Genomic DNA, 26,198 nt, shown 5'->3' with positions numbered 1-26,198 from the left:
AGGATACTGGTCATTGACATCAATTAAAATATATTTAAACACCAGTAGCTATTGCACTAAACACTGAAGATCCAAAGAGATATTGGTTCTTGTCCTTTAGGGATAACAGGACCAAAGATTTAGAGTCAGAAAGAAACTAGGGAATACTGAATCTAACTGTCTCATTTTACATGTGAGGAAATTGAGATGCCAGTAGTTTAGTGACAGTCACAAGCAGAAGAGATGGGATTTGGCCTTGGGTGCTCTGTCTCCAAATTCAATATGCTTTCCCTGCATCACGTTGGCTCAAATTAAGTGAAGGACTTTAAATATTGTTGAGAAATTAGGGCATGCATATAAAAAGAATTAACAAGTTGTAAGTAGTATTGGCCAAGTACCAAATGAATGCTGGTACAGTCTCATTGCTATAAGAATTTAGAGGTGGGATATAAGGTGAGTTTTGAAGTAAGTGAGGAATTTAGTTGATTTGGGAAAAGGAGGGTCCAACTCAAGAAGGGGAAAAGACATGAAGAAATGTGGAGAGGGAGGAACATAAATGATACATTCAAAGTATATTAACTCCTAGATTGCCTGAAAAAGAGTTTTTCTTGAAAATCCTGTGGTTGAATATTCAGAAAAGAAATTAGAGAGAAAGAGAGAAAGATAGAAAGATAGGGGGTCTAGATTTTGGAGGGCCTTGAATGCCAGGCTGAGGCAACTAGCTTTTCTTCCTACTGAATAAATATATTTTTATAATGCTTTTGGAATAATTCTACACAGGGCAAGGACTAGACTTAATATAAAACATCCATGAGCAATTTCTTTTTCAATTTCCACATACATTACCGGTCATATCTAGAATAATAGTTGCTCTCTCTTCCCACTGACTGCCACAGATTTCAATTCAAAACAGTTATTCTAATGTAAATGCCAATTGTCCCTTTTCTTTTATTCTCTTGGAAATTTTACATTATGTCAAATCTTGGCTCTGGTGACCTTGCTGAGTTCATGCCTGGAAGAACATGGAAGCTATACCAAAACTCTTCCACTTCCAAAATTCACAGCTTAGAAGGAAAGACTGTAGATCTTGGGCTAACCAAGACAATTTAGTTACTTGTAAGGTGGATTTTGGAATTAGCCCCAAATGAAACCATTTAAGGATCTTCTTTCATTTTTTTTTAACCAGGATTCATGATGCCCCAGAAGCTTCTTTATCCTGGAAATTCATTTTAACCCTGAATTTCAAATCTTGGAAGTACCTTCTGGCACTGTGGTCCTTCTCTCAGATTAGATGGCTCCTTTCAGAGTCTTCACTCCCTAATACCTCCAAGTTGGGTACTTTTATACTCCCTGAAATTCCCTACCCCAATTTTTTGGCTTCCTCAGTTTCTCTTATGAGTTGTCTTCCCACATTTGAATGTAAGCTCATTAAAAACAGGAACCCTTTCTTTTTTCATGTATTTGAATTTCCAGGGCACACCATATGCACACAATATATTGATTGACTGATTTCATCAAATCAATATTTCCCATTGTTCACCAAATAAAAATAAATTTGAAGAAAATAAAAGATTTGAGAATGTATTGACTGTGTTTTTATCAAGCATTTTAATTTAGACAGTCAACATGTTGGGCATCCTAGAATGCTAGGTCAAATATTAAAAATAGCTAGAATTTTTATAGCATTTTAATGTTTTCAACCTTTTTTATGTTCTACCTCTTTGTGATCCTTATACTCACCCTGTGAAGAATTATTATCATCCCCATCTTATAAATGAAGAAACCAAGGCTGAAAGTTTAAGTGATTTAGCCTAGAGACATATAACTAGCAAGTTTCTGAAAAAGGATTTGGAAGCAAGTCTTCTTGACTCCAAGTCCAAACATCCATTCATTGGACTACCTAGTCACACATTTAATAGGCATAAATGCAAAGTCTTATACTTGATTTAAAAACAACAACAATTTTACAGATCACTAGATATAGCGAAAAAAGAGCCAGATAGCAGGATATCTGGAAAAAAATCTGGAGGTTTTAGTTCTAAAACACAGAATAATTAACAGCATAAAGTGGCAGCAAAATGACAAAAAAAAAAATCCAAATCAGGTAATGTGATTTTTAGGCTGTAGAAGCAAAGTCATAGGCCTGGGCGGGGTAATGGTCCACTGTTTTGGTCAGATCACATATGGAGCACTATGTTTATTTTTAGGCACTATGTACATATATATGTATATATGTGTGTATGTCTATGCAAACACATATATACATATATACACACACATTTTAAACATATATACACATATGTATACATGCACACACAGAGATATATTTTAAACCCTTATCTTCTGTCTTGAAAAGCTACCAAGACAAAAGAGAGATTAGGGGTAGGCAATTGAAGTTAAGTGACTTGTCCAGAGTCACACAGCTAGGAGAGTCCTCCCAGGTCTTCCCAACTCCAAACCTGGCACTCTCTCCACTATACTCCCTAGGTGCCCATAGGCACTACATTTCAGAAGGTTCATCGATAAACCATAGTATATACAGAGAAAGGTAATCAAGTGGGTATAGAAATTCATATTCTTGCCATAAAACAAGTTGTCAAGTTAACCCCATTTATGAAGCATATAGAATATGCCATCACTAATGGGAGAAATCATCCTGGAGAAGGGGTCCACCTTCCTTATTACCACCAGCAATGGTTACAAGCCAACTGCCGCCAATGGGCAGGTCAGTATAGGCATCCTGAGTGTGGCAGCAGCCTCCAATCCATTGGTTCTCTCTCTCAACTATTCTTCACAGTCATTGCCCACAGGGACAACTCCTGTGGAGAATGGGCTGATCATCCCACCAAAAGTCAACCAACTGCTGTTTCCAGGGCAGACAAGTTAGCCCTAACTGGAGAAGCAGGGGACCCTGGCAAGGAAATGGGAGGAAGGATATGGGAGTCAAGCCTAACCATAACTACCACCCCATTGACCAGTACTTTCCCAGAGTAAAGTACTTTCCTGATAACAGTCCAGGACAAACTCAAGAGCCTTGGGACAGTAATGCTATCAGCCTGGGGCTCTCAGCCATTGTGCTGGGAAGCAACCCTTTTGGAGATGTAGCCTGGCAACTGGTCCTACAAATGCTATAGTCAAATCTAATGAAAACTGAGAAAAGAATGTTCTTGTCACCAAAGACCTTGGCACCATCAAATAGTTCAACATCAGAAATGGATGTGATTTTTATCAGTTAAAGTGGCATTAAAAATCTTTCGCTCCTGTACCCTGAATAGAACTTTGGACGTTTCCATTTGACTTGTAGCTGAAATTTTCCTAGGGAGTTCCTTGAGAGAAGGGATTGTTTTACTTTTCTAATTGTATCTCTAGTGCTTGGCATAGTGCTTTGTATACAATAAATACTTAATAAATGCTTCATTCATTGATTTATTCATGTGCTAAGCCCTGTAGATGTTAAGAAAGGCAAACCTCCCCTCCTCCCTCCCCTGTCCTCCAAAAGAAACAGTGCCTGCTTAAAAGGAGTTCACAGTCTATTAATAGAGGAGAAAATATGTAACCAACTATGTGCAAACAAGATAAATATGGGATAAATTGTAGATTATCTCAGAGGGGAAACAAAGACTCAGGAGGACTGAAAAAGGCTTTCTGTAGAAGGTGGGACTTAGCTGAGCTGTGAAGGAAGACAGGGAAGCTTAGAGGAGAAAGTGAGCAGGGAGGGAGTACCAGGCATGGGAGACCACTAATGAAAATGCTCAGAGTTGGGGGATCGAGTGTCTTGTTTTTTAATTTTCAAAAAATCCTTCCCTTTCATCTTAGAATCAATACCAATTGTAGACTCTAAGACAGAAGAGCGGTAAGGGCTAGACATTACAGGTAAAAGATTTGCCCTAGATTACACAGCTAGGAAGTGTCTGAAGCCAGATTTGAACCCCAGGTCCTTCTAACTCAATATCCAGGGCGCTACATGGAAGGGGTTAGAGTATAAGAAACCTAAAAAGGTAGGAAGTTGGCAGGTTATGATGTGCTTTAAATTCCAAAGGATTTTATGTTTGATCCTGGAGGTAATAAGGAGCTACTGGACTAAATGGGGAGGCTACATAGGACAGGCAATGGAGATGGATGGAAGTGGGGAGAGAGCAGGCAGGAAGACCAAGCAGTGGGCTATTGTAGTAGTCCAGAGGTGAGGTGGAGTGTCTTTCCCTAAGGATAGTGGGAGTGTCAGGAGAGAGAAAAAAAGCACATCAAAGCTAGAAATAAGGGAACTTGCCAACTGATTGGAAGCTGGGAGTTGGAGGGAGTACAGAGTTGAAGATGACACCTACATTGTAAAGCTAGGTGAGGGAAGTTCTAATTTAGAAAGGCTTAGGAGAACCAAGATAGTGGTTTCAAGGGCAAACAGATGGAACTTGACATGGATGTATTCTACTTTACTGGAGGGAGCAAAATTTGAGTCAATGTATGGAAGTTACAAGGAAGTGTTTTTTGGCTCACATTAAAGAACAAAAAACCTTCCTCACTACCATTTACCCAAAGTGGAATGGCTGGAGATAGAGGAGATGGAAGGGAGTTAAGTGGTATATGAATAGAGTGCCAGGCCTGGAGCCAGGAAGAATGGGCACATTGTAGAGAGGATTCTTGTTCAGGGACAGCCTGACCTACATGACCACCAAACCGAGGACCCTTCCTAGTTTAAGACTTGATAATCCCATGATTCTGGCATATGACAGCCTTAAAACTCAGCTCTCATCCAGATCATATGAGAAATGAGAAAAGCCCAAGATGGTGAAGTTCTAACATAATAATTTCTTTTGATTATGACTGTTCTACAACCAATCCTTCCAAAGCCTTCCCATTCTTTGGAAGTCAATGAGAAATTGGGGTGATGCCAATCCATTCTGTTCTCCTGGACCATGAACTTTGGAACTAAGTACTCAGTCAGAGCTAGAATGAACAAAGAACAATGTGGAAAAACACCTCTCACAGATTACTGTTTTCTAATGTCATTTCCAAGTGAGGTCAGGCAGGTCCTTCTCAGATGACATGATTTAGTGTCTCTAGAAACCTAAGAGGCTGTAATGGTGACCTTGCTATTCCCTTTTAGAGCTTATTACAGGGTGAGTGACAGCAAGGTCAGGCTGTCCTGAAAAGCCCATTGTTCTTTGGAAAATAAGATCAGGTCCAAAAGACAATGACCAGACTTGGGAACAACTCTGAAGACTCAAACCTTTGATCTGAAGAGCAGGGTTAACTCCTGCCAGATTGACTCCAAAGTACATTTTATTGTTTGTATAGCAAGAAACCTTAGAGTTTCTGTATTAATATAAAATAGTGTGGATTTGGAGTCAAAGGCCCAGATTTCAGCTACTACCTATATGACCCTAGATGAAACACTTTACCTCTCTTGGCCTCAGTTTCCTTGTTTATGAAATGAGAAAATCAGACTCCATAGCATCTAAAATCCCTTGAAGTTCTAAATCCATGAACCTATCCTTCTCACACTGAGAGATCTGGAAAGAATATTGTTTGTGTTGTGTATCTGACTCTTTGTGATCTCATTTGGGGCTTTCTTGGCCAAATCTTTGGAGTGGTTTGCCATTTCCTTTCCCAGGTCATTTTACAGAGAGGAAATTGAGGCAAACAGGATTAATTGGCTTTCCCAGAGTCACACAGTGAGTAAGTGGCTGAGGCCAGATTTGAACTCAGTAAGATGAATCTTCCTGATTCTAGGCCATACACTCTATCCATTGTGCCCCTAGCTAGAGATAATAGTAAGAATGATGGTAGAGAGGCAGTGTGTCTAGTGGACATTGTGTTGGGTTTGGAGTCAAAAAGATATGGTTCAAATACTGCCTTTGGAATTACTAGTGTTATGATAAAATTCTCTGGAGACTATATGCTCATTTATAATTAATTATTAGTAAGAGAATTGATCACCTGGTCACCCTAACTAAAAAAAAAATCTTCCATGATGACTTGGTTGAGTTCCAAGGTTCCCCACTTCCCCAGCACCAGCTCCCAGCCTCAAGGCTCCCAGCAGCTTGCAATCTGAGCTAACTGAGGTAGACTAGGAGATAAGGTCAGTGCCTGACAAGCATTAATTACTCCAGAGAAGAGCAAAAGAGTATACCCTGGGTCCAGGTAGAGAGAAAGCCAGCTTCAGCCCAGGTTTCCAATACTAATAGGGACTTCCTCCAGACCCTTCCATAAATTAGGACTCCAGGTAGCCTCAGCACTTTAGCCTCACTTGACTTGCTGGTGTCCTGTCTAAGGAGGTGGAGTCTGATGGAACAAAGGGGTACACTTTATATTAAATTCACACACTAGGTGTATGACTCTGGCTAAGTCATTTAACCTATAATGTCTCCTGTCAATTCCCTCAGATTTATCGACTAAGTTCTAGTATATATTGTGTCAAGTTCATTTAAAGTTTGGATTCATTTTACTGATCTGCCTTTTCTCTCTTTTTAAAATTCTTTTTGACAAGGGATAGCGATTTGTATTGATGGAGGGAGTTTTCACAACTTAAGTTCCCCTGTACTGACTATTATTCTCATAATTATAGCATATAGTTGCCAAATATGTAATTTATTTATTTTGATTCTGACAACAATTCTGTTTTACAGGTGAGGAAACAGCCTTAGAGAGATCAAGTGACTTGTCCCTTGTTATAAAGCAAGAAGATATCAGAGATGATGTGAAAATATGTCCTAAAGATAGCTCTGATATAAGCTCAATAATCTGCAGAACCATGTACTTCAGTCTACTCTCAATAAATTTGCAAATTTCAAATAGATTTTTTTCTTATCACCTTCATTTTCAAATTCATCCCTCATCTCACCCACTTCAGAGACCTATCCCTCATCACAAAGAATAAAAAGAGAGAAAAGCAATTCAGCAAAATTAACCCAAACTTTAAATGAATCTGACACCTTATATCCTGTAACTGTTCCGCCCCCATAATCTCCCACCTCCACAAAGAAGGGTGAGAGGTGCATTTTCTCATCTCTTCCATTAGACTAGGCTTAATCATTGTAATTAAAAAGCATTTTAGTTTGGCTGTGTGTGTGTGTGTGTGTGTGTGTGTGTGTGTGTTTTGTTTTGTTTTGTTTTTTCCATTTACATTCTGGTAGAAATTCTGTCTGTTGTTTTCCTATCACAAACTTGGCTTGACTTTTCCTGGCTTTATCTGGCACAAACTGATACCAACCAACCTTTGGACAGCTCTCAATCATCATAGGCAATATTCACCTAGTTCATTATAATGCACAGATAATTTCCAAGTCTAATAATAACCAATGGCTTCAGTATCTCTTTCTACTCAACAAGCACCATACTGGCTCCATTTTGATCCTGCATCTTCTCTTTTTCACCCTTGCCCACACTGTTGTTTTAACAGAGGTGTAGACCACCTGAACAACTCAAAGGCAAGTAGTAAGTGTTGTTCAGTCATGTCTGACTCTTCCTGATGCCAATTTGGAATTTTATTGGCAAACATATTGGAGTAGCTTGCTATTTACTTCCACAGCTCATTGTATACATGAGAAAATTGAAGCAAACAGCATTAAGTGACTTAGTCAGGATCACACAACTAGGAATTATCTGTGGTTGGATTTGAATTCAGGTGGTGAGTCTTTCTGATTCCAAGCCCTTTGTCCAAAGCTCCACCTAGTTTTCCCCAAGAAGGAAGTAGAAGAGTGTAAAGCCTTTAAAGATAGGGATCAAAGTGTTCTTGTTTGTTTGTTCTATCTTTGTATTCTCAGAACTTAATATGCTGCTTGACACATAGTAGATAGTCAATAAATTATTGTTGAAATTAACTGAATTGAAATACAGCCCTTTACATTTCAGGATCTGTGACCCTATGAATCTCAGTCTGAAAATGATGACAATAAAGATGGTGGTGATGATGGTGGTGATTGCGTGTACTGGAGACTTGGAGAATCCCCATGCAGGGAGATTTTTCTATGGATAATTGAGAGTTTGCTATATGGAAACAGACTTTAGAAGCTGCAAAAAGTGAAGATGGGATTGAGGACATGAGTGCCTTAGGGATTTGAAGCAACAAAATCTTCCATACCTTTTCGGCAAGCCAGCCTAGATGTCTGATCTCTCGGCTCCCAGGGATGCCACTCTTCCCCAGCTGCTCTTTGATCTCTGCGATGACCCTTGTAAGCAGGTCGCTAACATTGCCATGGATGGCATTGAACCATGCCTGGGCTGTGGCCGAGTCTTTGCTCCGAAGGATGACAGTGTGCTTAGCATCAGGTGAATGGATTTCAAGATGTCTGGAGAAGTGAAGGGGAAAATATTAGGACATTTCTAGATAATTCCAATCCTCAGAAACCTCAAGGCTTCCTATCTTGACCATGCAAGCTTAAGCTCACTGTCTTTTTTTTTTAAATCCTTACCTTTTGTCCTAGAATTAACACTGTGTTTTGGTTCCAAGGCAGAAGAGTGGTAAGGTCTAGGCAATGGGGGTTAAGTGACTTGCCTATTGACACACAGTCAGAGTGTCTGAAGCCAAATTTGAACCCAGGACTCTAGGCCTAGCTTTCAATACATTGAGCCACCTACCTATCCCCTCCTCTAATTCTCTTTTCCTATTTTATCAACTATTCAGTTTCCTTAACTTAATTATTAAAACTTTGCTTTACCATTTATTTTTGGACATGTAGTTCTTTAAGGGCAAAAGTCCCAAACTAAAAATAGTTGGTTTTTTCAACACTTATTTCAATGAAATAAACATATTTAAAGTTCTAGCTACCTAGGATTGTTGCTGTGTTTAACTCTTTGTGACCTAATTTGGGGTTATCTTGGTAAAGACACTGGAATGGTTTGCCATTTCCTTCTCTAGCTCATTTTATAGATGAGGAAACTCAGACAAACAAGGTTAAATGACTTGCCCAGGGTCCACAGCTAAGACCAAATTTGAACACAGGTCTTCCTAACTCCAGGCCCAGTGCTCTATCCAATGAGCCACCTAGTTGCCCTTTTCCAACACTGATTTCAATTCTACAAGCTTTTTATTAAAAAAAAAAAAGAGCCTGCTACATAGGGAGCACTGTGCTAAGTGGTAGTACAAATACCAACACAAAATAGTCGCTACCCTCTTGAGTTTCCTAGCTTGTTACCTCCATGTTATCAAGATTTATAAATGAGTAACTTGTTCAAACTTCTTGTCCAAAATAAGGAGTTTTAAGTTTATGCTGAGAGCACCACAGTTGCTGACAAGGAATAAGAGACTGGACTATACGAGCACAATTTCAATCCCACTGCTCAGCCAGTGATAATCAATGACGCTATTTTAGGATCAAAGGAAAGCCTCTCTTCCCATCTTTGTTGGCTAGGAAATCCATGGAACTTTATCTCGCTTTTGATCATTTGCCAAGTGTTGTTGAAGTCAGTATTTGGGGTTAGGAATGGGCTAAGGGTAGAGAAAATATGCAGGGATGTTGCTCTACTTGAACTCAAGTGGTAAAATTCCCCATGAGATCGCAAAGCTCTTTGAAGAAAAGTTGAGGTTAAAGGGTGGAGAGAGTGGCAATCCAGCAAAGGGATGGGTTCCCAGGCAGGTACTTCTCAGTGTGTGCCAACATTTACAACAATAGGTCATTCATTCATTCATTCAGCTAATATTGATCAAACTTGTATTCTATGTTAACAATAATAGTAGCTGACATTTATATAGTGCTTTAAGGTTTACAAAGTGCTTTACATACATTATTTCCTCTGATTTCCCCAACAGACTTGTGAGGGTACCATGATTCATGACCTATATCAAGGAGCTCAAAATATAGTGTTGGTGTGTCAGGAGGTGGGGGTTAAGGCAGTGCAGGTTCAGAGAAGGGAAGACATTTAGCCCTGTCCCTTTCAGGAGGCACACTCATGCAGAGTCATAGAATTTTAGAGTTGGAAGGTACTTACGAGATCATCTAGTCCAATTTTCCTCCAAATATGGATGAATCCCTTCTACAACAACAGAGACAGGTGGCCATCTGATCTCTTCAGAGGTTTGATTCAGGAATGCTGTCTGTAATTGAGCCAAATTCCTCTTTGCTAGGGTTTTATTTTGTTTTTGAAATTTTCCTACTCAACCTCTAAAATTCACATGTAAGCTAAAGTGGATTAAGTGGCTATTATAGTGGGAAGGGGGCAGGATACAGGTGAGTGTGGAGGGGAGGAATGAAATCATAATGTTAATAATAACTAGCATTTTTATGACATTTTGAGGTTATGAATCTGTTACCTAATTTTGTCCTCATAGCAACTCCAGGACGGTGCTAATTATGATCTCCATTTTTGCTTTACTTTTCCCAGTAATGTTTTATTGTATTTTGTCCCAGTTACATGTAGAAATAATGTTTAATATTTGTTTTCTGACAGTTTGCAATCCAAATTCTCTCCCTCCCCCTCTCTGAGATGGCAAGGAATCTGATAGAGGTTTATACATGGGCTATCTATCACACAATACAAATTTCCATATTGGCCATGTGAAACAAGACACAAATCACAATATAAGAAAAAAACTAAAGAAGGAAATAAAGTGAAAAATTATATGCTTTGATCTTCATTCATAGTCCATCAGTTCCTTGTATGGCAGTGGATAACATTTTTCATCATGAGTCTCTTAGAGTTGTCTTGGATTCATGAATTGCTGATAACAAAGTCATTCACAGTTGATCATTGTACAATATTGTTGTTACTGTGTACAATGTTCTCCTGGTTCTGCTTATTTCACTTTGCAGCAGTTCATATAAGTTTTTTCAGGTTTTTCTGAAATCATTCTGTTGGTCATTTCTTATGGTGCAATATAATATTCCTTTACAATCATATAGGACAACTTGTTCAGACATTCCCCAATTGATAGATATCCCTTCATTTTCCAATTCTTTGCCACCACAAAAAAGAGCTGTTATAAATATTTTTGTACAAATAGGTCTCTTCCCCTTTTCTTTGATCTCTTTGGCATATAGATTTAGTAGTAGTACTGTTGTATCAACGATTATGCAATTTTATAGCCCTTTAGGCATGGTTCCAAATTGTTGTCCAGACTGGTGATGGTATTATTCCCATTTTGCAGATGAAGAAACTGAGACTGAGATTGTCACACAGTGAGTTAGGGCCACATAATATGGCAGTATTTGAATTCAAGTCTTCCTAATTGTAATCTTAGGGATCCCTCCACTATGTCTACCCAATTGCATTGTGTTTCTTGAGCATTTATTTACTAAACCCCCTCTCCCCATAAGGGGAGATGCTATAGAAAGGTTAAACTTAAAACAGAACAGTGAGGAAAGTATCTCTTCCAGCATTGAGTTTGTTTTAAGTAATAAGGGCACTACTGTTTAAGATATGGGGTGATGGAGACAACAGTGGGGTATAGAGAAGCATGAACAAAATAGAGAGGAAGCAAGAAGCTATAAGGAGGCTATTTTCCTAAAGGATTTGATGATAAACAGAAAGGTGTGGCATGCTGCAAGAGAGGAGAAGACGAGGGATCTCTTAACTCTCCTAAGAAAAATGTAATTCTTTCATGTCAGAGATTATCTTGTCTTTGATTCTATCTTCAACTGTGGAGATCCTGGATAATAGCTGACATTTATCTGGTCTAGTGGATCAGTTATGTGGAACAGTAGACAGAGCATAAGTCCTAGAGTCAGGAAGTTCTAAGTTCAAATCCAACCTCAGACATTAGCTGTGTGATCCTAGGCAAGTCACTTGACCCCATTTGCCTCAGTTTCCTCATCTGTAAAATGAGGTAGAGAATGAAATTGCAAACCATTCCAGTATCCTCTCTGAGAAAACTCCCAAAAGAGTCATATAGAGTTGGACTTAATTGAAAATGACTGAATAATAATGTGAGAATTTATTTTTCATATATTGTATTAATTCCTATATATTAGGGAGAATTACTGTGCATTCCTGAGTCTGAGATCTGGATCAAAGATACCATCTAGTCTGCTACTTTTTGCATTATCTTTGTTTTTGAGAATCCCAAAGAATGTCTTTATTTTTTAAACAGAATTTGTTTAATAAATGAAAGAGAAGAAGGGCTTTTCCCGTGTAAATGCATAACTTTTCCTGTCAGTTTGGGGAAGGGCTGAGGGTTTGCTAGACCATCTCTTAATTAATTGTCACCAATTTAAAATGTATTGGAATGCTCAAGGGAGGGGCTGAATAATGAGCTCCTAAAAAACTATTCATTAGACTGCATGACCCAGCTTGGGTCATACCTGGTCCCCAAGAGAGCCATGGAGACCTGTATCACTTTATGGATTATGATGCTGGCCTAACCAATAAAGCCGATAAAATCAATCAATAAATATTCTTACCCCTAAATCAGTCTCTTCATATAATTTTAATCATGACAACAAGAGAGCAGGTTTGCAAAGCACTTTACATACATGGTCTTGGCGAAGCAGATAGATATGTTATTAACCTCATTTTATAGGTGAGGAAACTGAGGGACAATGAGGTTAAGTGACTTATCCAGGGTCATGCAGCTCTTACACATCCAAGACCAGATTTAAACTTAGATCTTCCTGATATCAAGTCCAAGCCACTCTAGTCCTTGTTCCACTTAATTGTCCCTAATGATAACATATGTAAAGCAAATATTAAAATTCTGGTTCTTTTGCTTCCAGATTCTAAAGTCCCCAGTTTGACCCTCAAGTCCCTAGTTTATATTCTCCTTAGTTTTTCCTTTGTTTTTCTCTTGTGCCTTTTCTTCTTTTCTGCCAAGAACACTTCATTTTCCCTGATGAGCTAGAGAATATAGAGGCCATTCTCTAGCCCTTTTATTTTCTCCCCTAGCATGGAGAGTAATTTATTCTCAGTGCATTGATATTTGTTGTTTGCTTGTGGCAGAAGCATAAACATGGCAGAGTCTCTGCAGGTCACTGGCACAGTTCCCTCATTCACCTGAATTTGGCTGAAATTGGGAGATCCACTGTTATTGATGACTCCTCTAGCTATTCCTACTGGTAATTGACTGTTTGCTTGCTATGCGCCTTGGGGCAGTCCAGTATCATATTCTAACAAAGAAAACTGTAAGTTCTTGGTCATCATACCAGAGAATGTATAGTTGGAAAGGGATGTTTTAGATAATCGAGTTCAACTTTTTAGTTACATATAAGGAAAATAAAGTCCAAAAAGGCTCCTAGGTTCATAGACTTAGATCTAGGAGAGAACTCAGATGGCATTAGGTCCAGTCCTCATTTTAGAAATAAAGAACCTGAGGTCCAAAGAAAAGTAAGAGGACTTACCCAAGGTCACACAGATAAAGTAGCAGAGTCAGCATTTGATTTCAGAGCCTCTGAGTCCAAAGTCAATGCCCCCTTCCACTGTTCCATGATGTCCCTCCAAAGTGGCATTGTCTTTGGCATAATAACACAGTTAAGTGGTAAAGCTGAGATTTGTACCTTTTTCCCAGTCCAAATCCATAATTCTTTCTACCAGACTGCTGCCTCCACCTAATGTTTCTTAGATGACTTTTTAAAAAATTGACTCCCTAGTCTCTAAGTTTATAATGCCTGTGAGATTGCTCATGAAAGAATATAAGACATGGATTTCCTAAAATAATGCAAGAAATGTTTCAATGAAAGAAAAGACAAGTTTCCTGATTATTAAGTTTTGCTAATAAGACATACTACAGTGAGAACTGGCCTTGAAATCAGAAAGACCTCTAACACAAATTAGCTAGATAACCATAGGAAGGTCAAATGATGTCTTGATGCACCAGCCAAATTTCAAAAAAGTTATCAATGTGCACTTGTGGGGGGGGGTTCCACCTATGGAGTTCCCTTTGCTTTTGAAATCATAGGTTCTAACTGAAATTTGTTAAACATCAAAAAAGATGATTGCCTGTTGAAATACCGAAATTGATTGCCAAGTTTTCATTAGGAAGAGAGTAGCTCAAGTGCCAAAACCTGTTGGCATGAGTCTCTCTCTCTCTCTCTCTGCTCTCAGTGGTGGAGATCAATGCCCTGCACCTGTGTGAGATGCTGGGGTGGAGCTGAAGAGAAAAGAAAATCAGTTTCAAATTTCTTTGGCTCTCCTCAGTCTCTGAGGGCTTTGCAATCATTTTGGGTGTTTCTGACTTCCAACTTTGAGAAAATTGAATCCCACTTTGGGTTGCTAAAGAGAGAACAATATTCTGGAAAGAAATGGATGGGAGAGAAATTGGCAGTCACCTTCACATATTTATCCTCAGCTTGCTACTTTAGAAACTTCAAGGAATTTCCTCTCAAGAAAAAGATCTGGGACTTTCTTGATTGAGCTAATTCTCAATGGAAGAGACTTTTCACTCCTGTGTTATGTGGTATATTGTCTATGTATATTCTCTTTGATTTCTGTCAATTTCAATATCAACTTGGATGAATTGATTTCTTTGCTAAGTGCTATATATGTATGCATTGTGGAAATGACATTTGGTAGGAAATAAAGCTCTGTCCCTCCTTTTCCCATTAATGAAAAATGATCAGAATTTTAACATGAATATTAAAACCAAATCTCCTAGATGAATGCTATTTAAGGAAGCACCCAGTACTCCCTCTTCCTGAGGACAATATAGTGGTGACTTGGCTTCTACCTCCTGCTTCTTCTCCTAGAAGGAAATTAAAGATTTTCATGGAGAAGAATCAGAGAAGAAAAGCCTAGATATATCCATTTTGCCTTTTTCTGAGTCACAAAACAACACCCCCATGATGCTACATGTGGGGAATAGCCCAAATTAATGTGAGTGTACAATTATGCATGTGTACAAATACACATGCTGTTCCTGTTCAGTTTTCAGTTATCTGACTCTTTGTGACCCCATTTGGAGTTTTCTTGGCAAATATATTGAAGTAGTTTGTCTTTTCCTTCTCCAGATCTCCCATTTTACAGATGAGGAAACCGAGGCAAGCAGGGTTAAGTGACATGCCCAGGGTCACACAGTAGTGTCTGAGCCCAGATTATGTGTGTGTGTGTGTATGCATGATGAAGTATAACCCACTTTTATAGAGTTTCCTCACCTGAGAGTTCCCTGTACCAATGTCACCTGTGCTTTTCCAGTGAAAGTTACCTTGTATTTATTTTGTATGAATTTTCTATGTGCATGTTGTCTCTCACATTAAAATGTGGAGTCCCTGAGGATAGGGAATGTTTCATTTTTGTCTCCATATACCCAATATATGTCTGGCACATAATGGTCACATTAACAAGTGTTTAAGTGAAATGCTTCAGGTGATATCCCATTTGGAGGCAGAAATATGTACTTGAAGGCTTTGATTCTAAAAAAATTATTTAAATATCATAGGGTCATACACCACCGCCAAGCCAGATGGGTAGATGCCTACTCTTTCAGGCCACCAAGAAGAGTTCTAAAAGGTAGCAGTTTCCAGCCTCTCCCCTCCCTGCCTACCCCCAGTACAAAAAAACAAACAAACAAACAAACAAAAAACTCCAGGTGACCTCAAAGTCCCTGCTTGTCCTTGGAGGTTGTCTTACCCTGATTCTAATGATCAAGAAATGATGCCAGATGTCCTACTTAGTCCCCGGTTACTTCCCTCCTGAATTTCAAAACAACAACTTTGCAGATCACCTGAAGATTAGAAATCCCCATAAGATCCGTGCTCATTAACACTCGAAACTTACCATGCATGGTGAGCAATTCACGCTGTAAGCTGCTTTACAGATGAACTTGGATTTTAAAGAAAGAATTATTTAGAAAGAAGAATGTCTCTGGAGGAGGGTTTTTTTTTCCTCCTAAATGATAATTAGCATTTTCTGTAGGAAATCTGCAAAACAAGGCTCCTCACTCAGGCCCCAGAGGTTTTGTGTGATGAAACAGAGAGGTCTACTTTGGGCAACTCTTACACACAGATAGGAGACACATGCCTCTTTTTCTGTTTTTCAAAGAAACTGAAAAGGATTCTGTGGTTTGAATCATCAAGTGTTCTTGCCTTCCTGAAGTTTTCTTGCTGCAGTCAGGATGAGTTTCAAAACCCAATCTAGATAGCTAGAAGAGCTTCTGAGGAGAGCTATATTGGGTTCCATTCATTTCTCAAATTAACCTATGATAGCAAGGACTTAAAATATGTAAATATTTTGTCTGCTCTATTTTCCTTTCAAGAAGTTTTTCAAAAGTGGTAATATTTAAAGGAAACATAATGTAGCAGACAGAAAGGTGGCTCTTGCAGTTAGGAAGACATGAGTTTCAAGCCTTGACTCTGATCATGGGTAAGTTGAGATCACTCAATGTTTTGGGTTTTTTTTGAGCCAGAAGGATCTTTAGAGGTCATCTAATATAATCCTTAATAATAATAAAAAACATTTATTGTGCAATTACTATGTGATAAACATGAAACTAAACACTAGGTTGATAAATCCATTAGTAAAACTAGTTCACTGCCTTGAAGGAGCTTTTATTCAAATGTAGAAAGGCAACTAGAGGTCTGTAAGGATAGGGGAGTGTTAGCCTGGGAGGGGTATTCTTGTCCTGAAAATTAGCAGAGATAATGAATGGAATCAAAGAGGAGTATACCATGATACACTGGTATACTCCATCCAGAAATAACAGCAGTTGATTGGATCGTGGTTCTTGATTCCAGAATTGGAGAGGTTCAGGAGGAAAGGAAGGGAGAGACTATGCTGTGGAGAAGACGGAACTGAAGTTGGCTCTGTGGCTAGGGAATTCAGACCTCGGATGCTAAAGGAGACCATGTTCTTTTTACCTCTTGAAATGCTCCCAAGAAGCTTCCAGTTGATCAGGGTAACTGTGCCATTCACTCCATTGCTAGGCTGGGCTTGCTCCTCACAGGGCATCTGCTCAGCTGTAAGCCTCTGCTGGGCTGCTCTTAGAGCCCTTTCTGAAAAAGAAGGCACCCAGAGGGCAGCCAGGGGGCTCACTGGATAGAGAGCCAGACCTTGGCTCAAATCTGGTCTCAGACACTTCCCAACTGTAGAGTGAGTCATTTAACCCCAGTTGCCTAGCTCTTACCTCTTTTCTGCCTTCAAACTAACACTTGGTATCGGTTCTAGGATAGAAGGTAAGGTTTTTTGTTTGTTTTTTAAAGAGTAGGCATTGCTATCTTAGGACTGGCAGAAACTTCATCAGTTTTGCTCCATCATGGCATTAGCTCTGAGTTCTATCATCTAGGCAGGTGGGGATCTGGGGGTTGAGAAGTTCATCCTGGCAAACAAATGTCCATGAGCTCAGCCTCTCCTTTCAAGTCCCTTTATTTTACAGATAAAAACAACTGAGGCTTACAGAAATAAAGTAACTTGTCTTTAACCTCTCAATGTGCCCCCAGGGAACTCTCTGAGGCTGAAAGTTGTATGCAGACACATTGTTGATCCATATTGGTGGAAGAATTTTCAACATTAGGAACAATCAACCTAAAGAATAATTAAATCAATTTCATGGTACTTTCTTGTTTGTATGCCTAGGCTGGATAAAAGCTGATGCCAACAGAGCAGAAAAGAAGGCTGCTAGCATTAGTTATATTATCAATGTCTCATACCAGGGGAACAGAATGGCAAACAATATAGATTTTTTTCACACTTATCCTCAAGGTTACTTACATAATTTAGAGTCAGTCATAGAATATGAAAGATGGAAAGGTCCCCGGAGATCACATAGAGATGGAGAGATCATCTAGTACAATTCCCTGTTTCGTAGTTGATGAGAACCATGGCCCCATCCAAAGCTCAAGGTTACATGGAGATTAGCAGCAGAGTGCAGAGAATTCAGTTCTCCTTGAGTCCAAGGCTAGTCCTCTTTTGCAATATTTATTTTTTTGTTTGTTTTGCTTTTTGTAGTAAGCAGGGTTGTTACTGATATGAAAGTTATCTATTTGCTTTGTTGAACTATGCCATGCAGAGGGATAGTCTTCGGTAAGATTAACATACTGTGCACACATAGTCAAAGGGAATAGCTGCCACCCCCTGGGCACAGATACACAAGAAAGGCATCATGGGCTATTCTGTATGACACCTGAGACCTGCACTCTGAGGAGGAGGTTACATCAAACTGGCTGGCCTGTTTGTTTTTCCCTGAATATAACATTCCATCTCCTATGTCTGTGACCTCGTACAGGTGGTCTCTTCTGTTTGGAATGTGCCCCATCTTTACCTCCATCTCTTAGATGGGTAGTTTTCTTCTGAGTGTAACTCAGAGGAGACCTTTCTAGACATCCCCATGTCTGCATTTTTATACATACAGCATTGATTTAAATCATTTTAAAATACTTTTATTAAATAACTCTGTATGTATTTATTTCAAATATCTTGTATTTACTTATTTTTGTACATATTGTATCCTCCCAGTAGAATAAGCTCTTTGAGAGCAAAGGAGGTTTTCATTTTGGTCTATTTCTTCAATACTTATCCCAGGACCCTGCAGTAGTACGTGGTTAATAAATGCTTAGTTTAAAATTGTACTTGAAGGGAAGATGAATAGAATATACCCATGTCCCCTCCCTTGATAAGATGGCAGAAGTAGACTGAGAGTATGACCTTGTGTTCTTACACAAGAATGGCTTTCCTAGCTCCTCTGGGGACTAGGAACAATTCCTCAAAGTTTGGTAATTGACACTGGAAGGGTCACCAAGGATAAGAGAAGAGGTCTTTTAGAGGTTCTAGATAAAAAAAAGGTCTAGGAAGCTGCCCTGGGAAGATTGCTCTCTACTACTGGTAGCTGTTGTTGTCATTCTTCAGTCATGTCTGACTTTTCATAACTCCATTTGGGGTTTTCTTAGCAAAGATCCTGGAGTGGTTTGCCATTTCCTTCTCCAGCTCATCTTATAGATGAGGAAACTGAGGCAAACAGGGTTAAGTGACCAAGATCACAAAGCTAGTAAGTTCTATTTGAACTCAAGAAGTTATCTTTCTGACTTCAGGCACAGTATTCTATGAACTGAGCTACCCAGGCTAAGGATGAGAGAAGGATAGACCTGTAGGGCAAATCCAATAAATGAAAAAAGGAAATAATGGGATTAGCAAATGGTTTCTGATCACTAGGAAACAATAGGAAGTTTTATTTCCTCTGATTTTCAAGTATAGTCTTCTTCAGGGACATCTGGGGAAAGCAGTAGATGGAAGAAACTCAAGACATGAAGAACTTGACTATCTTATCTTTAGGAGGGAACTGAAGGAAGACAGGATGGGATGGTACATGTCTACCATACTAGTGCTTATCAAATGAATAAAAAACTGTGGTTCTCCATAGACACCAAAGGACCTGAGGCAGCAGTTGGGTGGGGAGAAGAATAGGGTTCTCCCTCACTGGAAGTTTTCAAGTATTGGCTTATTGGGTTACTGTAAGAGGAGATTCCTGGCCAGTTACAGGTTGGATCTGGTGACTTCTGAAGTCCTTTTCAACTCAGAATTTCCATGATTCATTATGGACAGTGGAAGGGCTAACAGCAACCACATTTTCACTTCCATACAGATTATGGGGCAGAATGTACTTGGTTGAGAGCTTTCCAGTTTGGTATAAAGATAGAGTTAATGGGTATGATCTCAAATGTTCATAGTGACTATCCTCATAGTTTTGCCTTTGTGCCCCTCAAAGAAAAAAAGGAAAAGGAATCTAGGATCAGAATCTATAGAGATTTTGAAAGGATTGTTGCAATAGATCCAGGACAATGAGAGATTGAGGTGCAAAAGATCTGACCTTAGTTATTTACTGGCAAGGCTAGTGGTTATCAATAATAGAGTTCAGTGGTCCCTCAGTAACCAAAGACCTCTGATGCAGTTAGAATAGTTTTTTTATATGGCTTAATATTTACATAAGGTCCAGAAACACCTCCCCAAATTAAAATTATAATTGGTTCTTATTTATAATCTCTGATCACCTGAACATGAGTTCACCCATCATGATGACTAGAAAACCCAGATTGGGTTAACGTTTTCTGTAAGAACCATCCCCACAGTGCTCTCCCAGATAAAGGACTTTGCAGAATTCGTGGTATTAATAGAGACGGGACATAGAATTAGTCTTCTCCTTGGAACATTTTCTGGAAGATCTCTTATCTACCACTCCGGGTACCAGTGGAATCCAACACTAGGAAAACATCTTGTGACCATGTTGAATCATGCTTTATCTACCTTTCTTATTTCCCTCAACGGGTGTCTTGTTTTGCTCCCTTATTGAGGGCCAGCATTAGATCTGTGCAATAATACTTTAAGTCTCAAAGCCTTAAAGCTTGGTTATAATGATATCATTTGATTATAATGATTACTGTTATGATTAATGAAACTCAACTGTAAGGCAATAATCAGTAATCCATTTCATAAGGCTGTCTTACCTACTAATAATGCTCACCCATATCACCCTGTCTTCTGTTCTACCATGAAAAAACATTGTGGGAATTACTATTTATCTAGCTATTCAGTGGCCCAGTGGCTCACCAAGGGCCAAGGCCATCTAATGAGGCTCCCCTCTATCCAGTCTCTTCTCTTATCCGATTGGGGAATAGCTGTATGAATGTGTTTTTTTTTTTTAATTGAAACTTTTTGACACAAAATCCCTTAATCAAGTTTTTAACTTCAGACTCAAAAAAATCTCAGAAAACCTAAACTGTATATGAAACACACCAACTGGCTTTGCAGTTAAAAATCATTATACTGTCTAGGTGCTGTTATTTTACTTTATTTATGCCCTCGCCTTTTTTGCTAACCTTGTTTCTCATTGGCATGTAAACAGTGCTCCACATTTACATGGGGGGAGAGGGGTGTGCATCTAGACCAACCCTCTTCTTTTGTCCATAAGGTTAAATGACTTGTTCAGAGTCACCACATATTAGTAGTAGAGGCAGGGCTAAAACCCAGATCTTTTGACTTCATGTCCAGCGTTCTTTCCACTATTTCAGGCTGTCTCCAAGTAGAAGGTAAGATGCTGGGGAACAGGAATTAATTTTCATTTTGCTATCATAACTCTGTCACCTAGCAAAGTGCTTTGTACACAGACAGTGCTTAATAAATGTTTATTGGATTGGACAACTAAGTGGTACAGTGGATGGAGTGCTGGTCCTGAAGTCAGGAAGATGCTTCTTACTGAGTTCAAGTCTGTTTTCAGACACTTACTAGTGTGTGACTCGGGGCAACTTACTTAATCCTGTTTGCCTCAGTTCCTCCTCAACTGTAACAGTGAGCTGGAAGGGACAGTTAGATGGCTCAGTGGATTGAGAACAAGCCTAAAGACAAGAGGTCACTTAACCTCCATTGCCTAGCTCTGACCATTCTTCTGCTTTGGAACCAATACACAGTAAAAAAGTGAGCTGGGAAAGGAAATGGCAAACCACTTCAATGTCTTTGCCAAGAAAAGAGTTGGACTTGACTGAACAGCAAATTGGATTATTTTCAATTAGAAGTCACAGAATAACACAGGTCCTACAAAATAATAAAGTCCCAAATCATTCATAATTACCTTTGGAATTTAATTGGAGACTACACTCCGTGCTTCATAGAAGGCATTACCTTTCACCAGGAAGAAGGCAATAGCTTCCTTATTTTTTCCCGTTTTCACCTTCCCTTCCCCCCCAATACAGCCTCCACAGAGTCACTAAACTCAAATTCCTCTATGAGATGTCTGATCCTGTCACTCCCCTTTGTAATAGGGACCCTTGACAATTCTGAAGTTCTTAATTTGGGGTCCATGAACTTAAAAAAATATCAGTTTCATAACCATCTTTCCTTCCTTCCCTTCCTCTCTCCTACCCTCCTTTCTTTCTTTCTTTCTTTCTTTCTTTCTTTCTTTCTTTCTTTCTTTCTTTCTTTCTTTCTTTCTTTCTTTCTTTCTTTCTTTCTTTCTTTCTTTCTTTCTTTCTTTCTTTCTTTCTTTCTTTCTTTCTTTCTTTCTTTCTTTCTTTCTTTCTTTCTTCCTTCCTTCTCTTCCTTCCTTCCTTCCTTCCTTCCTTCCTTTCTCTTTCTTTCTTTCTTTCTTTCTTTCTTTCTTTCTTTCTTTCTTTCTTTCTTTCTTTCTTTCTTTCTTTCTTTCTTTCTTTCCTTCCTTCCTTCCTTCCTTCCTTCCTTCCTTCCTTCCTTCCTTCCTTCCTTCCTTCCTTCCTTCCTTCCTTCCTTCCTTCCTTCCTTCCTTCCTTCCTTCCTTCTTTCTTAGTATCAGTTCTAGTATAGAAGAATGGCAAGGGCTAGGCAATGGGGGTTGAGTGACTTGCCCAGAGTCCTACAGCTCTGGGGGTTCAGTGGACTGAGAGCCAAGCCTAGAAATAAGTGATCGTGAGTTCAAATCTTACCTCAGATACTTCCTAGCTATAAGACCCTGGGCAAGTCATTCAATCCCCATTGCCTGCCCATATTACTTTTCTGCTTTGGAACCAATATACAATATTGATTCTAAGACAGGTAAGGATTTGGGGGGGGGGAGTTCAGAGTCCCTGTTCTAGAATCAAATATAGACTTTTCTGTTGGTGATTTAAAATCTCTAAATTTGACTGCAGTTTACCTTTTGGGGCTGATTTTATAATACTCTTTTTTAAATACTCTATATTTTATTTTATTTTTAAAAATCCTTACCTTTAGTCCTAGTAACAACTCTAAAACAGAAGGGCAAAGGGTAGGCAAACAGGGTTAAGTGACTTGCCTAGGATCACACAGTTAGGTAGTATCTGATGCTAGATTTGAAACCAGGTCCTCCTGACTCCAAGTCTGGTGTTCTATGAGCTGAGCCACCAGCTCTGCCCCTGTACTTTATATTTTAGCCAAAGTGGCTTACTTGCTGCTATCTCACCATAATATTCCACCTCAAATCAGAGTGGATCAGGTTATCTTTCATGCCCAGAATGCCTTCCCTTCTTACTTCTGCCAACTCCCTTTAAAGGCTCAGCTCAGGTGTTACCCCTGAGGCCTTTTTTTGATCCCCTCAGCTTATAAAACTTTGTATATACTTTGTAGATATTTATCTGTGTATGTTTTAGAGAATGTAAACTCCTTGAGGGCAGGGAGTTTCATTTTGTCTTTTTAATCTCCAGCTTCTAACATAGTGCCCTACACATCAATCTTGTTGAAGTAATTATTTGTGGAGAGGCAGCATGCTAAGTAGAATGATCACTGGCTTTGGAATTAGAAGACTTGGGTTCAAATCTTACCACACTTGCTTACTGCTTATGTGTCTTTGGACAAGTTACTTCACCTCTTTGAGTCTCAGTTTCCTCATCTATAGAATGTGAGAGTTGGATAAAATGACCTTTGTAGAATCTAGGAGCTGAAAAATTAAAGCTTTGGGCCAAATGGTCTCTAAATTTCCTTCTGATTCTAAAATTCCATGAATATTCATATGCCCACCCAGAGAGATGTTCCATTTTGTGGCAAGGAATCTTCAGTTATTGTTTCAGCACCCACTCTGTACCTATCACTGTTGTAGGTGCCAGGGGAGATACAAAGTTGACTCCCAAGGAATTTGTAATCTAGTTATCTCCTACAGATGTTTCAATGTTGACTCTTCTGTTGTTCTTTGTCCTTAGCTTTTTGAGCAGGACCAATAACATCACAGGGTAATAACTTGACTTGTGAGTGAATTGGATTTAAGTGAGTCAGAAATCAGCCTCACTCCCCCTTCCAGAGTCATCCAAGTTCAGAGCCAAGACAAAAGTCAAAACCATTGGCAATGGTTGGCCCAGGATGCAGTGGATGACTTTAGTGTCTTTGATATCCAACCACAGTCCAATGACATGGCAGAAGAATGTTGGATGTTGTTGAATTTAAAATTATATTTCTACTAATAAAAACATTATAGTTCATGAGGTTTATTAAGGATTATTAGAAATCAAGGAATAAAGAAAATACAAAATAAGAACCCACATGCCAAGGGCTGATTAGCCCATTCAAAGTTCACTTACTACATCATTGCAATGGAAGAGCAAGACCCAATGGGAGGTGTTACTGCCAATTAAATACTAATTGTGATCTCGTCCAGGTGGAGACTCAGGTGAGATTATAGGGAATTCTGGGAAATACCAAGGACTTGTGGGGATTGAAGTCTAGAGTTCAAATCTCCATTTTTACAATGTGAAGTTGGAAGACCTGGTTTTGAACCCTAGATCTGCTTGTGTGTGATCAAGGTAAGTCATTTCACCTTTTGGGGGTCTTAGTTTCCTTAACTATAAAAATGAACTCTGAAGTCCCTTCTAGCTCTAAAAATTTGATTCTATCCTATTACTATATAGCATGCATGGATAATTATCATGGGCTCATAGGAAATGAGAGAGAGTGCCAGAGAATGGACAGAGAAGTAGCTGGTTCCCCCATCGCCCACTGACACCCCAGCTGGAGGTAAGAGTCTTCCTACTTTATTCTCAGCAAAACCCATTCCTCTAGCAGGCCGTGGAGATGGAACTAAGACCTTCTCAGGGAGTGGGGTGGGTGAGAGGGTTGGGGGATAGAGTTGGCAGGAAAAGCTTGGCCCCTTTCCTCGCTAATGAGAATCCTGTATTTCTGGAACAGAGCGGGAGGGAGTGGAGGCGCAAGAAAATCAGGATGGCTGATTGGAGCTATTTTCAGCGGTCCAGTCTTTTAAAACTCTTGTTTGTTCCCCAGTTGAACTGACCACTACTTGATGAATTGTGTTTATCTGTAGTTCAGCGATAAAGTTCTCTTTTAATTCCCCCATGAATAGCAATATTTAGGGCAATGCCACAGCTGTGTTTATTCTCACACTCCACCACAGTTATGTAAATACTGCCTATGGAACTATTTCTGATAAAGGCCCATACCAACCCAGAGGAATTATACGGGCCCTCTAGATGTCTGCCAAGATGAGCGGTTTCGATCCAGCTTGGCACTGCCTATGAATGATATCACAGCTTCTCAGAGATCATTTGGCAAACCTCACAATAAAAGAGTAATTTTCTTCCCCTCTTGCTCCCTTCAAAGGCTTTCTGTGAGCCAAACAATATTTCCCAGCATCCTCCATGGTCCCAGCTTAACAGACACGAGGCTGACACACAAAATTTGAAGCCTCTAAAGAAACAAACAAAAATTAATAAATAAAACAAACTGTAACTCTGGGTACAAAAAAAAAACAATTAAGTGACCTTTTTCTTCAGGAGAGTCACTAGATAAGGAGTAGCTGAAGGCTGCAAAGAGGGTAAGGTTTTATAACTCACAATAGTCAGAAATTTCTGCAGTTCTTTCTATTAGTTTATATTTTTTTCAGATTGCATATAAATTTATATATATATATTTTTAAACCCTTATTTTCTGTCTTAGAATTAATACTAAGTATTGGTTCCCAAGGCAGAAGAGCAGTAAGGGCTAGACTACATGGGTTAAGTGACTTGCCCAGGGCCACACAGCTAGCAAGTGTCTGAGGTCAGATTTGAACCCAGGACCTCCCACCTAGGTCTGGCTCTCCATCCACTGAGCCACCTAACTGTGCCTTATAATTTTTAGAAATCATTTTATGACATTTTGTGATCCACGTTCTCTTCTTCCTTTCCACTTCTCCCCACTTCTAAGGCTGCAGGTCATAGGATAGAAGTTGTCCATGTGCTATTATCTACAGTTCTTTCTGCTCTAAAATTCCCCCGTTTCTGTTACCAAAGAAGAATGACTGTTAAGCCTTCAGTATTAACATCATCTGAGAAGAGTTTCCCTGGGAAAGAAGATTCTACTTTAAAAAAATAATCAACAATAGAAAGAATGAGGGCTTCCCTAGTTTTTAAAAAATGAATTGTAGGGGCACCTAGGGGTCTCAGTGGAACAAGCACCAAATCTGAAATCAAGAGGACCTGGGTTCAAATCTGGCCTCAGACACATCCTAGCTGTGGGAACTTAGGCAGGTCACTTAACCCCCATTGCCTAGTCCTTGCTGCTCTTCTGCCTTGGAATGAATTCCAAGATAGAAGGTAGGTGTGTGAGGTTTTTTTTTTTTTGATGAATTGTAAAAAAAAAAAAATCCTTTAAGGAAAAGTCTCAGAAGGGCAATGGAGTCTATTAAATGAATAATTAGCCTCATACCCTGAGAATAAAACTGACAGCACCCACTTCATTTAGCCAGCTGACCGGCTGTCTGATGACCCATAGACTTGAACCAGTGACCTCATGGCATTGGATACTCATTGAAACCAGACTTCATCTTGGAAAATTTTTTCAAATGATCTTTACAAGGGGTCTCGTGGCTCCTCTGTAAAAGTATACTTATTTTGTATATCTAATATATGTCTCTATTTGTATTATGTCTCTGCTTGAGGTCTGGGACTATTTTATTTTTATTTTTT

The 26,198-nt window shown here is 39.2% G+C and overlaps 1 protein-coding gene across 1 annotated transcript in view; it reads right to left on the bottom strand.

Moving 5' to 3' along the window:
• The window catches only part of SNTB1 (syntrophin beta 1), a 340,635-nt gene that overhangs the window by 132,870 nt on the left and 181,567 nt on the right, over nt 1-26,198 (bottom strand). The window contains exon 3 of the mRNA XM_001381027.5: nt 8,057-8,264. Coding sequence (XP_001381064.1) covers nt 8,057-8,264 — 208 coding nt within the window. The remainder of the gene's footprint in view (nt 1-8,056; nt 8,265-26,198) is intronic.

This window comes from Monodelphis domestica, chromosome 3 (genome assembly GCF_027887165.1).
Source record: "Monodelphis domestica isolate mMonDom1 chromosome 3, mMonDom1.pri, whole genome shotgun sequence".
Taxonomy (NCBI): domain Eukaryota; kingdom Metazoa; phylum Chordata; class Mammalia; order Didelphimorphia; family Didelphidae; genus Monodelphis; species Monodelphis domestica.
Note: the sequence above shows the minus strand (reverse complement) of the source record. Positions and strands in the feature narration are given on the sequence as shown.